At 38.6% G+C, this 17,103-nt stretch overlaps 1 protein-coding gene across 1 annotated transcript; it reads right to left on the bottom strand.

The window, feature by feature from the left end:
- Positions 1-1,795: 1,795 nt before the first annotated feature.
- On the bottom strand, positions 1,796-16,475 carry LOC122413155 (uncharacterized). The gene is made up of 10 exons (XM_043423322.1): positions 16,267-16,475; positions 13,353-13,560; positions 12,194-12,394; positions 11,049-11,639; positions 10,298-10,612; positions 9,666-9,784; positions 7,793-7,970; positions 6,879-7,289; positions 2,256-2,398; positions 1,796-2,012 (listed from the first exon to the last, which is right to left on the bottom strand). The coding sequence occupies exons 2-10, from the start codon at positions 13,428-13,430 to the stop codon at positions 1,922-1,924; spliced, it is 2,127 nt and encodes a 708-aa protein (XP_043279257.1). The 5' UTR covers positions 13,431-13,560; positions 16,267-16,475; the 3' UTR covers positions 1,796-1,921.
- Positions 16,476-17,103: the final 628 nt, after the last annotated feature.

Raw genomic sequence — 17,103 nt, 5'->3', positions numbered from 1 at the left:
TTCATGCCATGTTTATTTTGTCAATTATCTGAAATCTCCCCCTTAATTTTCAGCCGTAGATTGTTCGGCTCGTTATCATTGTCGGTATTATCGAAGTTCAATCAATTTTTATCGCTCCACTACAAAAGGAATTATCTCGAAGGAGCATTTACCCTTCCAAAGTTTCATCCTGAAAGGAAATCTCTGAATTCTCAATTAAGAACGAAATCAACTAATATCGCCCATCAAATACTCTTGCATGTGTATCTCGTACCGTTGTAATTACCAGCAATATCGAAATGCCAGGGAATCCGTTCGTGTGGAGAAATTGAAGATCATTATTAGCCGGATTATGCATCGTCGGTATTTTTCGATTGGGGCAAGCCGTATTTACATATACGCGTAGACACGTAACGCAGCTATGTCTATGCTGTGCGAATACAACGCAAAACCATATTATAATATAACAATAAAACTTTCGCCTACACCGCGATCCCGATAAGATCGCACGATCTAATATACCAGCTGGCTGATTTGGACCACAGCTGTGCATTGGAAACTACTCACAAGGAGTTTGTACGTGTACAGGGCTCGTTACTGCACCAAGGATTTAATGTGCCACCAATTTGGTGTCTGCTCTTTTTCATAATTTATTCCGTACCTGTGTCTCTTTGTATGTGTGCACGCACTAGTTATTTCTTTCAGTCGAATAGATTATTTTTCAAAAATAATCATCCACCTTTCAATATTAAATACTAATGAGCATGTTAGACAAGAACATTGAAATGGTAGGAAAAATGTGAGATGAGAAATGTACTGAGAGGGGGGAAGATGGTGACTGAGAATAGGGAATTTCCCAAATCGATAACCTCCTTAAACACACTCGCATGCAAAGGATACGGGATTGGAGTTTGTATCATAGAGAACGCGTATCTCGAGCGAGAGCGACTGAGTGACCTATCATTCATTTTGTAGCTCGAGAAAAAAGTCTAGCAAAGCGAAAAGAGAGAGAAAAGAGGGAGGGGGGGGGGGGGGAGGCGAACTGCAACGAGAACGTAAAGCCGGACAGGCGAGCGCCCTGTTCGGAGTTCAGGGCACACGATCGAGTATTGTACCGCCTCATGCATTGATCGAGCGCGACTGATCTGAACTTTTTATCCTGTTTTTTGTTCACTGATACACACTCGAAGCTGTAGTAGGCATCGAGTTAGATCAGACGAAACATGCTCGTGGGGGTGAGCGTGTCCACGTTTGAACGAGAAGGCTCTCCACGATCTCCGGCTTTCGAGAACGGACCTCAAACAAACGTCCTCGACTTTCCTTCTACGCCCCCTCACCTCCCTCTTTTTTCTCCATCTTCCCTCTCTCTCTCTCTCCCACTGTTTCTCGAGCTCCCCTGCTTTTTCTACTCCTTTTTCACCGTCTCGTTTTTTTATTTCGAACTGCCAACGACTCCAGGAGACTTATAATCCATCGCGTCCAAGGAGAAACGCCCTTGCAATGAGAAATGCAACGGCCAAGTAGTCACCACCGGGCTTCGATCAGACAATCGAAAAACAGTACGACCATTGAGCTCTCATGTATGCCACCATTTTTTTAAACGAAAGATTTTCATTTATGGACTTGGAGTTAAGTTCGAAGGAAATTTTTATATTATTGATCGACCGAAATAAAATTAGAGACAAAACCGTTTCTTTTATGCTCTTTGAAGGTACTTTGAGATTACATCGGAAGTAAGAATATTTTTAAAAAATTGTATTGTCTAGGAATCCAAAGTAAGATGAGAAAAAAAAACCTTGTTTCTTGGTCACTGTAATGAGGATTGAATAAAAAATTTCGTTTATTTGTAATAATAATTTACAAAATGTACAGAGAACTACGTATTTAATTACAGCTTTTGACAGCCTCTTTCATCGCTGATTTTGGTCTGTATTAAAATTCATTAAAATACCACGATCTTCAACCTCTCTGCGAGAATCTCGTCCTTCTTCGCTTTCGGGACGAAAGGATTTGTCGTCGCGTCTCCGTTCAACCTGAAATGCATGCGATAGCTCGAACGATTAAAATAATTCAATTTTCCAAGTCATAATGACTCATCGACAATGATTTTCTCAAGAAATGTTGGTTGCTTCGAAAAAGAAATTACAATGATAAATGAATGTTCGTTAAATCGAAGTGAAAATATATTGCCAATCTAAATAGAAAATTATTAAAAACACTTGGCGATTGACTGAATTGAAAATGCCAACTTTTCGAAATGTAGCAACAACTCTCACTTGTATAATTTCGTAGCATCGTTGCAGTTGACGTTATACCACCAATCACAGGCAAATTCGTGTTGATTGAAGAGAGTGCCATTGCTGCACAGGAAGGCTGCTCCTTGGTCGCCTTCCCTACCATCGTGGCAGGTGTGATAGGCCTGATGAAGAAATGGAAAGAATATGAAATAACAGTTTTTCGAGGAAAGATCATCCGAAGGCCACGTAATAAAAATTAAAAAAAAACGAGATTAAAAATGACCGAATACAAAGCGCAAGGAAAAAAAGTAATTTAAGAAAAATTTGATGATATACAATTATCGTAGGACCGTAAAAAAAATGTTAAAACATCAACCAACGTCGAATGTAAACTCGAACGAGCCTAAAGTGTGTCGAGGACGTTGGAGGGAATAGAATTGAAAAAAAGGTATAATTGACTGTCACGTGAAACAAAGATTCGAACAATTGACTGTTGTAACGATATTGTATTCGCATACGTAATCTTCGATTTTAGAGCAAAGTTCATATGAATTATTGCTAGGAGATAAATGCATTTGAAATGTCGGTGGTGCCCGATGCATAATAAAAGTAAAGCGTAAACGTGAGGTTTTCGTAGTTGAAAAGTCAACATAATTTGTACCAATCGGTAAAGCTATATTACACGCCAATCAACCGATAATTATTGACTACTTTCGGTATTTACGCTCTCGTTAATTTCGCCTCGGGTACACAAATCGAAAATCCTTTTAATTTCGTCTTCGGAGCCTCGCTAAACACATATTCGAAATCACCGATTATCGGAGGTCGGTAAATAACTGAAAAAACTGTACCAAGATCTCTCGTCTGCACAATGTTTACGAAACTGCCAGGGAGTCTCATTAGAAATTTCCCAACTCCAACACACTTTTCACGTAAACGTGTCTACGTGTGCGCGCACTTTCCTATAGCTTTGCGGTAAGTCGAGTATTCCGTGTCGAATCAGTCGACAGAATATTGTCAGTCATTTAAAATCCTCATAAATTGAAGCAACATTGTATACGAAAATTTATGATACCAAACCCGCGTTCGTTAGCCAGTGTCCGGTGAAACGTTACATAGGAATCGAAAATTTCTAACGAATTGCTTGATTCCGTTGACTATAAATGGTCTGAGCATGGACGTAGGTAGATTGTAGTGATTGGAAGCCCGTTTTGAATCGTGTCGATAAAAAACACGATAATGTCAGAAAATAATTGAGACTTTAAAGTATAAATTAAATATCGTAATCTCGTAAATTGTTCCCTGTGAGACTTGTTGGAAAAAAATATAATAAGGGCTTCGATATAATAGAGAAACCTCAACATTTCCCTATACGTTGTGAAATGAATTTCACAACAAAGGAAGAACATTTACCGCGAACATTTAATAAGTAGATGGAGCACTATTGAATATTCAATCGAAATAAAAATAGATAAAATGGAATTGAGACAATGCTGTCGTACACATGAACTGTGTGATTTAATCATAGTTCATTCGAGTGCTGAGTCATAAGGGACCCGAACAATACGATTTACCACACGTGAAATGATGTAATTTAGGATTTTCCGCATCTGAGAAGCAGATCAGAACTCGAGCCATGGTCGCGCTCGCGGTCTTTCACCAACGTGACGCCCATCTATCCTTTCCTAATATTCCTCTCTCTCTCTCTAACCAATTCTCCTTGGGGGCTTTTCAACACTGTATTTTCTGGCTGTCCCGGACGCTTACATAACGATAACGTTCTAATTCAAACCCTCGACGACCCCCCTGCCACGTGTTAATCTGACCTGATATCACAGCTTCGATGTTATTTATTGGTTAATCTGAGTGAGCCAAATCGAATTATCATCACACCTACTAACTCGTTATAGGTCATTAAATCTCTTGGCTCGTATTTGAATTTCACGATTCAACTGTTTTATGCGAGTTCGTTACAGGTTCGAGCCAAATAATCTTCTTTGACGAAAATGATTGAGAAGTAACAAAACTCTTTGGGATTTGGTCAATAGATCCATAAGTGAAATGAAATCGTTTTACGTCAATGAATTTCTGCATTTTTCGATTTATTGGTTTATATATTGAACTTGGCAATTATGAAACAGCGTTTCAACAGTGTCTAATTGCTTTCATTATCCCATTATTCAATTTTCATGTAATTTAATGCAATGTCAAGGCCACGAAATTCGAGTGAGTGAATGGAAGTGAAGTTGTTGCTCCGAACGAAGATTTGTCCATCATTCGAAAGTGAGGAAAGTACAGTTTGAAGGCGATCCCAAGAGACTCTGTATTTTATAACAGTTCTATTTTCCCTCTTTCTCCTTTCTCTAACGCTTGTCCCCCTGCCATTTTTTCATACCGTTATCCCTTGTCTTTGTCTCTCTCTCTCTCTCTCTCTTTATGGACTCGTCGTTGTTGTAACGATTCCAAAGTTCTCGTGCTACTGTCAATCCTTCTCCAATTGCATGTACACCTTAATTCTACACCTCGGGCTATACAACGGAGAACGCGACGAGCTTTCGTAAGCGTGCAATGGGAATTCGCAGACAATTATTAGGTCCGCTTCTCCAAGCCATTATTATTCTATTATTAAATGCGTGTGCACCATGGCAAAATCCTGGTATAAAAGTCTCGCTCGTGGCGTTGGTGGATCGGTCTTCCGTGTTGCACAATAAAAAAAAAAAAAAAAGAAAAAAGAAAAAAACCTCGCTCTATATACATCCATTAATAATAACTATGAAGACCTAAGGACTTGTCACTTCCTTTAAGGCGACAACGCAACGCTTTTTCCACTTCAATTTCTTTTACTTACGCAATCTCTGTTTTTACCACTTCATTTTCTATTTTCATCCTAATTTACTTTCCATTTTTACTTACTCGCTCTATTGAAATTTTTAAATTTGCAATTTTGACGTTTCAAAATTTCCCAAGCCTCAAAAATGTTCAATGCTTTTTCACTTGCTATTGAATTTTCAATTTTCTAAAAAAAAATTATCACAATGTTGCCAAATGTAGGGTACGTGTTGTTTGATATTTGTGGAATATTTCCATATTTCTCTACTGTTGTTTTAGTCAATGTGGAACCTTATAAGCTGCTTATTTCCTCCAAAAATTAATAATGTGCTTCATTTTGCATGTCAAGTGTTCACTGTTTACTCCAAACTCCATACATCACTTGGATATTAGAAATGCAGAAAATTACGATTATTTTATGTAATCTAAAATTGTAATAAAACTTTTGTACTCATGAGTCCGATAACGCTCGAAACATTTTTACTCATTCCACGACGAATTCAAGGCCTTATATACATTTGTGATGGGCGGAAAAATTGAATATTTTTTATTAGATATTCTTTAAGTACAATATCTGACGATTGTTCTCACAACATTTCATAAAGATCGGAGCACTAGATTCGTAGCTGGACACGATTACTAAAAATTATTAATCTGATCCATACGAAATTTATACCACTTATTTATTATAATAATAGCTAGGCCCTGGTGGAAGGATTTCGTATTTTGTTGAAAGAAAAAAATTGTAACGAAAAAACCGAAAAATTAGCACATCAAAAAATTAATTTGTTGTTAAAACTGTCGCCATTTTTTTTAATGAAAATTTTCACAAATCCTTCATCCAGGCCCAAGCTATTATTATAATAAAAAGTGGTATAAATTTGGTATGGATCGGATTAATTTTTAGTTATCATGTCCAGCCCAACTGATGCTCAAAAAAAGGTGCTACTGGAATACAGCTGGAGTTGCGCCATTTTGAGGAATTTTTTGATGAAAAAATTGTACAAGTACATGAACATATGTACTGATGAATGTCATTCACAGTTTTTCAATAAACATTTATTTTCTTGTCGAATAAAAATCAAGAAAATCACGTTTTTTCGACCACCGTAAGTGTACATAAGACCTTTAATGGTGGGAAAAATGATGGAATTTTTTCTCTCAATATTCACGTATATGAATAAGTTTGTTATTTTTCCTTTCGCCTTTCGATAGATATCGAGGATCGGTATTAAAATAGCAAAGATAATGTCGGTTTGTTTCTTTGAGTACTTTCAACCGCGAGACGAGTTAAGACCTTGCAGTACACCCGGTTACTCAATTTGCATTCCGAACGTACGTTCTCGCTACCCTTTTCGTACCAGCACAATGTCAGTATGTGCGTTTCTCGAGCGTGGAATATGTGCCGTTCCAATCTTACGCGTTGCCAACTGTACCGAAATCCGAGCTCGGAAAAACGGATTTTCATTCAATTATTTTTCTCGATCGAAGGGAATCTTTATTCGAATATATTGCAAAACGTATGGCCAAAAAAATGCCACGCCATGGCAATCGAATCGAATCAACACATTTCGAAAGCTTAAATTTTCCCATTTGTTTTTCAACGACATTTAGTTTTTCTAATAAATCTAAAACTGAGCTTCAAATGACAATGCATTTCAAACGATTTGCTATCTAATTAGGAAGTCCTTAAAATCGAAGGCCTCAATGTAAAATTTACAAAAATAAAATCGAATTGATCCAAAACGAAAGATGGATAAAACCACTCAATAAATATTTCGAAAAATCCAAGAATGTGAGGAGATGAAGAAACAATAAATATTTTTATCTCACCTGACAGCCAGTTTCCACGTTGGCGTACATGCCTGGAAGGTATGGAACTTTGGAGCACGAAAAGCTCGTGTGTGGTACAGTATGATAGATCGGAAAGTCGACTCCGGGAACGCCAGGAATTTTCGAAAAATCTTGTTGCTCCTTAGACTTTTTTTTAGGCTCAACTGGTTTTTTGTAAACAGGTTGATAACGTTCCTGGTATTGTTGATAAGGTTGTCGATAAGGCTCCTCGTAGCGATTATGATAGCGATCTTCCTGTGGTTTCTGATAACGATCAACCTGCGGTTTCTGATAACGATCATCCTGCAGATTTTCATACTGATCTTCGTATTGATATTGGCGATAATTCTGGTACTGGGTTGGTTGCTCTTGAGGATAATCGTCGTAGACATTGATCCTGAATCGATGATCCTGAACGATTAACAAAACACAGTAGTTTATAACGGTGCAATAGTAGAATTTAATCCAACCGAACAATGTGCGCGGTGTGTCTCGGCTCGGTAACTCCGGATGCAAAATAATCGTCGTGTCTCTCATTGATCTCTTTGTGCACGAATTAACCGCAACGCTTCAACGATTTTTTCGTAATACAAAAATAAAAAAAGAGCGAAAATTCGGTTCAACGATGCGGTTAGTCCAAGAGCCAAGATCGTTGAAAGAACACAATCGTTATTATCCGTCATTTGTGTCATTGTCAAGGTCACCGAGATTGCATTTGGTAGTCCGTTGTTAGTGAATCAATGATTTTTAGAGTATATCCAATCTATAGAAACCAGCCCCTCCTCGTTAGTCTTCTCATTGTCGTTCCTTTAAATTAAATTTTCTTTATTTCATCCCAAATAATGATATTTTCTTCATACCCAAAGCTTGTTGTACGGTATTTTATGAGATGTTTGGACATTTATTAAACTCACCTGCGTCATAGCTACATCACACCCCACAAGATAAAAAATAGCAATGATCGAAAAGGTATCTCGGTAGCTCGTGAGTTTAGCTGTTGACGCCGCCATGATCGAGTAGAGTTTGACGTTGAGGTAAACCGTAACTGCGCCAGGTCCATACGTCTCGAGTGCAGAGCAGCCTCCCTCTGGGCTTCATACTCACCAACGCGGTGAGCACCGCATTCGGACTATGGAAATAATTATGTCACGGAGAAAGTTACCCGCGAGTTACACGCTCGAGATTCGGCTTGTTTCTTTGCAATCATTTCTATTGCCTACACCTTTATTCATAATCTTTATTTTATCAGAAGCTCAAGCCACGGCACGACGACCTTAAACTTTGGATGATGGAATTTTAGAAGATTTTCAAATAGTACGAAAATATTTTTCGAGTCCTGACTCGATTGAAAACTCCTGGAATAATGAGATCGTTAAATTCAGTTTAATCTGACAATGGAATCGATAAACAACTTCATTCGATCATAAATTGCAGAAAACTATACAAAAAAAAGTGGAATTGAAACTTTTTTTGTAGATTTTCCAAAAAAAAAAAAAAAAGAACAACCGAAAAATGGAAAGGTATTGTAGGCTTTTGTTGAATTTTTTTATTGGAACGCTGATTATCAATTTGATGAACCTAATAAAAAAAAAAGAACAAAAAACTGGAACTAGACATTTTTGAAATAGCCTGTATACCCCTTTCCCGAGTAACAGTTGTCAATAGGAATCTCCCGAGGCGATGAAATAGTCTAACGAAAACGTCTCAAATTCTCCTTAATGGAGATCGTAAATAATATGTTAATTTGATCGAATTAGAAAGGTCCGCATTTTTCGTTCTGAATAAAGCCGCATGAAAACGTAGCTGTCGAGGAAAAGGCTTGAACAGGATCACAAATAAAACTTTCTTGCATGCTGCAAGACAAATATGTTTTTTGTGCTAAAAGGATTACTAGGATTATTTACATAGATATGCGTTTTTTCTGAAAAAAATTCATACATTTTTCCTTAAGCTTATGGATAATTTCGCCCGAACGGACGGTGAAAACGACTCTATAAATTATACGAGAGTCAGGTGAAGAAGGAAAAAAAGAGCTGGTAGCTCAGAACTTGAATTTCTCCGTAATATTCGATGAAAATTCTTTCCCCGAGTTTGCATAATGGTAAATTCTTGAAAATTCGTCTCTTGGCTAATGAAAATACTATTTCATCCTGACGCGTTTGTTACTTTTTAATGGGTTACTTCAGGAAACAGAGGCCTGCACTACTTTTCATCACCGGTGAATAAAAGTTTCATGTAATTCCTTTTTTACCAACAGCTGATAAGATCCAACTGGAGACAAAGCAGAAAATGGTTGACCCATTCCCAACGACTGGTAAAAAAAACGAATCAGTTTTTTCGTAATTCGCATTATCAAACGTTTAATCTCTTTTACAAACTATTACAAATCGTATCGATCAATTAATCCTTAAACTTATAATATGATTGTAGAAAAATAAAAAAATTTCTTAGCACTAAATGTTTGTATTAAAAATCAAGTTTGATTGAGACCGTCAGAGAGAGACGCTATTTTCAATTTTACTTCTTTACTCGCTCAACGCTATCGAACTTATTTAAATTACTTATAATTCATCGATGAAAATTAATCTTCAATGACCCCTGACCGCACGGTATGTTCGGTGCCATTACAAATAATCTTTGTAATCATTTTTTTTTTTTGAGTGCACCGGAACTCGAAGATTTTTTTTGATTACCCTGCAACTTGTAACACAATGAGAATCTTCGTTGCTGTCCATATTATCATTTAAATTCGCATAAAATAACTACTGGATTTTTGCTTTTATCCATTATTCAGATCCACAAGTCACGGTATCCCACCATTCGCACCGTTTTTTCGACACGCTGTAAGCAGTTCCGATGGGGCAAAGTGAGCTCGTTTTCGACCAGCCGGAACACTCGTGAAATACCTGAAATCGTACGAAAATTAAATTACTTTTTTGATGCACATTCGATTATTATCCGCTGACTCATACAACTATTTTTTACTACGGCAAAACCATCGTGGAATCAGCACTTTTAATCTTCTTCGTTATAACAAAATTATCCGGATAAATATTAATCATCTAAAGCAGCAATGAGAGTAAAATAAAAAACATTCTTCGATTCATCAAGAATTCTTTTTTTTGCTTCACCGATATAATTGTACTATGCAACTCGCTACGCGCATATTAAGGACACGGGTTGGAACATAACCGCCTGCGTAATGCGCTCCCAAGAATACACCGCTAGAATTCGCACTTGTGTAATCATAAACTTCTTACGTAGATCTCAAGAGATCGATTTCGTATGCACGAAACGGTCAACTAGTCGTGATTAATGTTTATCAATTTTTCTCACTGTTTCAAAAAGCAGGTTTGAAAATATTTGAAAATTATTGAAAAAGTTGCTTCTTCGAAAAATTTCAACGGTTTTCAACTGACCTGACAATTCGTTTCGACGTCAGCAAAAGTCCCTTTTCTTCCTGAACAGGAAAAACTCGTTTCCGGTATACTCGGAAGATCCGTGTAGGTCGTCAATAATTTTCCATTCGAGACGGACGAAAACTTCGGAATTTTCCATTTTCCGGTGGTACCATTAACAGAAGTTCTTTGCTCGAGATTCAAAATATTTTTCTCCCCCGACTCTCCTTTCGAGTCTTTCAGAAAAATCTTTTCGCTTCCTTTGTTCAATGGGTCGATGTGACGATACGAACGTCCGTGGAAGCCATTGAAAAATCCTTCGTAATCCGTGAATATCTGCAATTGGCAAAAAAATCTAAGCTAAATAAAATGTTTTAAAAATTCAACAAATATTTGTGTGCTGCGAGCACTTATCCCTTAATTTTACGAAGAACGCCCAAGACTTCGATGCGCTGTTCACCTGATTGCAGAGAAGTGTAAACTCCAATGATTTAGGAAACGAATACGATCGAAAAAAAATTCCCACGGATTCGAATGAGCGAATATGTCGCAGGATACTCAGTGCTAATGATGTTGGCGTAAGAAGAAAGAGAAACGTATCGAAGCTTTTCCGTTGTCAGTATATGTACGAGTGCACAAACGATTTCCGGCAATTGTTCGACAAATAAGTACTTTTAACATGCTCTAAAGTAGAATCGTTGTTAATCAACGTATATGAGAATGGGAAAGTTTAAGAGTGCCGAACTAAAAAGCAAAGGAAATAGCTACTGACCTGATGGGAGTTGAAAAATAAATCGCCACTGTCCTGCAGAACGATCGGCGTTTGTTGATAAAATGGCCGCCAGTCATAATTCAGTTGCCAAGATGGAGGATGCTCGTTAACTTTGTGGTAGACATTGTTGCCTTTCGAGAAGGTTAATTCTCGAGCCGGTATAACGAGAGGCGTAACGATCGGTTTGTAAATCGTTTGATAATGGCGTTGCTGCTGGAGCAAACCGTTGGTCGTGACCGGTGGATAAAACCGATGATAATTTGCGTATCCTTGAGACTTCTGAGGATTCGCGGCGCCTTGTCGAGATGGCGGAGCAGCAGCTTTGGCGCCTGGAAAAATTCCAGGCTCGCGATAGCCGCCCGTGTTTTGGGGAATTCTGACTTGAGTCCCGGGTCTCGAGTGCTGATGGCGATCGTTACTGCGCTGTTCCGGTAGCGACGTCGGTATTCCGTTCAATCTTGACCTTTCAGTGTGATCGCAATGGCCGCAGATCGGCTTCCTTATCACGTAGGTTGTGTCAACCGATTTTGGACGATCGTTGTGGGCCCGGCCTTCCGGTGGCACGTAGCGAGAATCTTGCGTTACGTAAACCTTTAAAAAAAGCATTTTTTTCAAATAGGAAACTCGAATGAATCATCGCACATTTTTCTTCGTTGCACTTCCGCGTGACTTCGTGGTGATACGTCAAATCGAATTCAAAGATGACTCAAATAAAAAACAGACAAAATAAAACCAAATCGATGGAACCAACCAAATTTAATTGAACACGCTTTTCAATTGGATTAGAAAACAAGTTTTTCGTTCTCAAGATCTTCGGGCAAGACTCGATCAGACTCGGTTTAAAATTTTCTACCTCCGTATCAATTTTCCTTGCTTGAGTAATAACGGTGCAGAGTTGTGTATATATCCTCCCTATTTTATTGTATCGAGAATAAGATCGTTGAGAAATCAGACTACAGTCGTCCTTGTGACGCTCGTTCGATCACGATCTTCAACTCGAAGCCGGAGATTGTGTATCGGGGAGAATAAAATGGGATGGAAATGAGTCAGAGAAAATTCGAGGGTATTAAGAATGAACTGATGGTTATGAGACTCTCATGGCCCCATTTTAAAATCCTTAATAGCGTGAACACAGAAATCCTGACCTGTATAATCTCGGGCTTGGATCGCACGTTATCAGGATGTTTCCCATCTTCTCTCGCTTCCAACAAAACTCCATCGATAACGGTGATTCCTTGTTTGTTCAAACGATTCAACGCTAATCTGTCGGTCCTGAAAGCTTCTTCAGGAATTTTCCCCCCGAGAGCGGGCAGAACCTGCTCTCTGTAAATTTGTCGTTTGTGTTGCTGCAATACAGTCGTAAAAACAGATGATGAAATAAATTTCTCGCTCTGCCTCTCTCGTCACACTTGCACGTTCTGTCAAATTAGACGCAGGCTCGAGAACATCTCGTATTTATTTGTCCTTTATTTCAAGACTGAATACCAAGATTTTACTGCACAATGAAACCTCGTTGATCGCTAAACTCGTTTGAGGAGAAATTTTCTATGACGAATCTCGAGTATCTTTGTTTTGCAATCAAAATGACTTCGCTTTTTGACTCGTTTTACATTTTATTGAAAAAAAAAGAAAAAAAAAACGATACTCCGACTGGTTCAATCACTGAGTTTAATTAATAGTTTTTCGATCGAACGTTTTTGCTCAATGCTGAGCCTCCTTCAAAAATGAATACGAGAAAATAATTAAAGTTTGATGTACGGAAAGGTCGAAAGAAGCATTGAGATTAATGGCGCGAGAATAATAATTGCTTTTCTCAATGTTATTGAATCTTGTGACACAAGCATTCTCCACTGAAAATCTCATTAACTTGTTATTGTCTCTTTGAAATATTTTCTCAGGTTCGCTTGAAAATATTTTTCTTCTTTTTCTCCACATATACATCAATAGATTATACTTCTTCTTCACTATCGTCAAAAGCTTCTATCTAGATTCTCCTCTCAATAGAGATGCAATCGAACACGTCTCACGTTCTTTCATCGTGATTCAACAGCTGAAAGTTGGACGAGAGTTATTTCAATTTTCTAAGGACTGAGAAGCAGCGAGACAAAAAAATTTACGTGTATCGAATTTAAGAGACGTTTTACATTGAGCAATAGAACTAGTCGAGAGTTTGTCGTCATTGAATCGATAATACTGAACAAAAATTTCTTTTTCTTCCTCTTTCCTCTTCTTCTCGTATACCTTCAAACATCTCAAAAAAATAATCTTCACAGTTTAATCATAATAGTTTGAAAGATTCAAAACCTTTTGGGTGATTTCCTGGTTGGATATCCCTTCAATTATGCAAATAAGGTAAATCCACCTTAAATTGGAGGACTTCATGGTCGTACGTGAAGTTTTTCTTCCCCCAAAAAACTTAAATCATCAACGTGGCTCGTCTTCTTCTCCCTCCTCTTCTTCTTTACTCAAAACCTGACGATCACATTCTTCCACGGGACGAGCTCGGTCGACCCTTCAACAAAATAATCAAATAATTGTGTCGATCGATCGCACGCGATATCCGCTGAAAAAGCGCCTTAATAAAAAAATAAACTGCGAACTCTTCTTCCATTTTCATCTAAGTTTTTCTCGGGCATATTTTCGAGGTGAAAGGATGCATGAATGAGATCGGATTCCTCTCGCGCCGTTCAAACAGAAACAGCCCTTTCACTCTCGCCATTTTTTCACCGTGTGGCTCTCTTTTTCGTTGTTTTGATTTTTTGTGAAATTTCAAGTTCCTCCGATGCGATGAAAGAAAAATGTGTTAGAAACGGGCGCCGTCGAAGAGAATAAGAACTTCAATTCCAAAATTTCATCGTACGAGATAAAATGTTTTTCATCTTATCGCCAACGCAGTATTTTTAATAGATTTCAAAGCACCGAAACCCATTAATATTCGCATTAAATTCAGAGAGTACGATATTGATGCAAGTATGAGGAATATGACGATAAATCTTTTGGTGTTACGAAACAGGTGCTCGAGAGAAAAGATCGAACGGATTAGAAGGAGTTGGATCGAGGAAGACGGTCCTCTGGCTCGCAGGTTGAGCGAGAGAAAGAGACATTCTCTTCGCAGTATCACGAGCAGACGTTCGCCAATGGCCGAGCCCATCTAATAATCTTTATCGTTTACGTGTGTACGTTCGAGCGCGTGTGTTCGTCTGCATTTCTCACGTCCCGTGATCCCTTTCGTCACCAGGATATTTCCGGTGCTACTACGAACATTTTGGAAGAAATTTTTTCAACATTATCCTCCAATAAATTTGAGCTATAGACAAATCCGGAGAATCTTTCGGCTTTCCCACGACAACAAAATTTCTATACAATAACCGACGTTAACGTGATATAAGATTGATACGAGAATATAGAAGAGCCGGAAATGCTACAATTAAAACCGTCGCTACGATCGCACGTGCCTTCATCTTTGTTTAGTACATTTTCAACAGCAACGAAAAATTAATATCTAGTTCTGGCAGTAATTACGACATTCATTCCATTTGTGCACAATGCTCGCTGTCATTATTTAATTACGTCCGTGAGCTCGCGAACACGTTGTGCATCTCGGCTTGTAACAGGTCACGCGCTCACTCCTTAATACACGTGTAACTAGAAACATATAAAATTGCGATAGTATTTACATGCACATGCATGTGAACGTAATAGCAGACTTATTAGGCCAACTTTTGTGATCCATCTCCCGTCTGCTCACTTCCAGGCTATTACTACTTGCACGTTCCAGTGAAGCACTCTCACCTCCTTTCTTTCCGCGCTTCATTGTTGCTGCGATCTCGTACTACTTTGATTTCCCTGCCCCCTCGCTCGACTCTCTCCTACTCTTTCGCTCTTTGAGAGCTACGTGTAAACTGCTGTATATCTGTAGCCACTAACGACAACGAGATCCACGTGATTCTCACACTCTCCTGCTCGAGTGAGGCTCAATTTTTCTCACTCTGTTATACAAAAAAAAAAAACATTTCTCGTTACCCCCATTACTTATTACATCTGTCATCGTTTCGTCATTACGAACACTCCCGGCAAACTTGACACTCGTAATTTAAGTAGCGGTCTGTGAGAAGAGGGGTTAATGAACGAGGGAAAAGGCCGATGATGAGCTCAACAAATGACTTTTTTCTTGCAACTTTGACTGGAGATACGAGAAAAATAAATGGAAGGAATTGGAGGATTGTTTCTGCCGAGAAACTTGTTGAAATTTTGATGCACAATTTTTTCAGTACTGACCAGGGTGTTGGACATTTTTTTCCGGGCAGGATATAAACTGAGAAGAGCCGAAAATAAGCGGATTCAAACGAGATAAAATGTTCTTTAGAAGAGGCAGGGAACCACTCGTTCCAGGTTTTTATCATGCGGATTAAAATGAACGTTGGACGATCCAAACTTGAAACGAATTGCTAATGCCCTCAGGGCAATTCGCCCGGAGCACTTTCTCGTGCCGGACGATAATTTAATAACGATTATTGCACGATTTCGATGAATTTATTTCTCAAGTGGCCACCTGGCCGGATCCGGCCCGAGTGGCCATGCATTCGATATTTCTCATCGAGAAATGCACCTGAGTATTTACGAGAATAAATTCTTCGCATGAATAATTGTTCGTTTTTGGCTTATCCAAGGAATTTCATTAGTATCGCGATAGCATCGCGATATCACATTAACCCTCGGGCTCCCTTTAAGTAGTAAAGCCCAATCAACCGCCAGACAAAAAGTCCTCGAAGCAAACACAATTCAACGCGAGCTTCGAGCATCGTGTGTCCTGCACACTCGGATCCCTGGACATTTCAAAATGCCCGGAGGCCGATCTTGAATAATGAAACTCTTTTAATCAGCCACAGAAATCCACGCAGTTTGCAAACTGACTGAATATCAATTTGGCAAAAATCAATATACCGGTGGCACTGGAAAACTATGACAGAACGATAATCTCGAAAAATCTTCAATTAGTAATGCAATTTACAATGAAGTATTCAATGAACAAAAAACGACAGCACATCCGAGTCGATTTTAATCCCCATATTCGGAAAAGATGATCAATCTGATGCTCATAAATCATCGCCGATATTTTTATTGCATTAGGTAGCGAGTGGTAGCAACGGACGAGGGAAGATTCAGTTCTGATTTATATTTGGCGCGTGAGCCAATTATATCGCGATCGCTCACTCACCGGTATTCCAAGATTTCCCTCGCGTCACTTTTCGTCACAAAATAGATCGAGATCCCTCCAAAAATGGATGAAAAAATTTATTTTTTTTTAATAAAAAAAACAAATCAACAAACGGCACAGGTTTATTTTTCTATTTTCGAAATGAAAACTTGGTTCTCTTCCTTTTGGGGTATTTCGTTCCACTCGAAGAACAGTCATACAAAGTAGAGAAGAACGGTGAAGATGATACTGAGCCTTGCGGCAGGTACGAACCGCGTGATATACTCGGGGCTGTCGAGGCACGTGAGTCGACTAGAAAATACTTTCACTATAGGTTTGCGACGTGCTGGATGCTTCTGATACTCCTAACGCCATTCGCGGTTAAGTAAAAGAGATAAAAAAGAGATGGAAGTTCCGTGAGCTTCTGCAGCCACTCATCCCTCGATCGCGATTCGCCTTGTCACCAAAGTGCTCGCTCCACCGACTCAAAATCCATTAAACTCAATTGCGGAAGGTAGTACAACTTTTCTTTTCGTTTGATATTTAAAGCTGTCAAATGCAAGTTCGATCGTTTTTCTGCTTAAAAAAAATCGAGCCGTTCAGTCTTCAACGGCTTCAGATGAAAATCAAATTTGCCACTCTCACAAAATGATAATAAAAAATTCATGAGATTGAGAAATGAATTGATAAATTTTGGGAACTATGGAAAATAAATTTTGGAATAATTTGAACTCAGCATAAACGAAATTGGGACAAATCCAGTACGTAAATAGTGCCCATCGATGCTATTCAATGCTCGGTCATTAATAATAAGCTTCCAATTATTTTGGTATAGCAAAACTCAACCGCGCAGCGTCT

The sequence above is a fragment of the Venturia canescens genome, chromosome 7 (assembly GCF_019457755.1).
Source record: "Venturia canescens isolate UGA chromosome 7, ASM1945775v1, whole genome shotgun sequence".
Classification (NCBI taxonomy): domain Eukaryota; kingdom Metazoa; phylum Arthropoda; class Insecta; order Hymenoptera; family Ichneumonidae; genus Venturia; species Venturia canescens.
The sequence above is the reverse complement of the archived record's forward strand: the minus strand, read 5'-3'. Positions and strand labels throughout refer to the sequence as shown.

What these genes read in the sequence shown, in the direction of transcription:
- LOC122413155 (XM_043423322.1), bottom strand. Translation starts at nt 13,430, where the DNA reads ATGAAGTCCTCCAATTTAAGGTGGATTTACCTTATTTGCATAATTGAA. An exon ending in TATTTTTCAACTCCCATCAG is followed by an intron (nt 10,613 to 11,048) that starts GTCAGTAGCTAT and finishes TGCCAATTGCAG; the next exon opens with ATATTCACGGATTACGAAGG. An exon ending in GTGACTTGTGGATCTGAATA is followed by an intron (nt 7,971 to 9,665) that starts ATGGATAAAAGC and finishes GTGAGTATGAAG; the next exon opens with CCCAGAGGGAGGCTGCTCTG.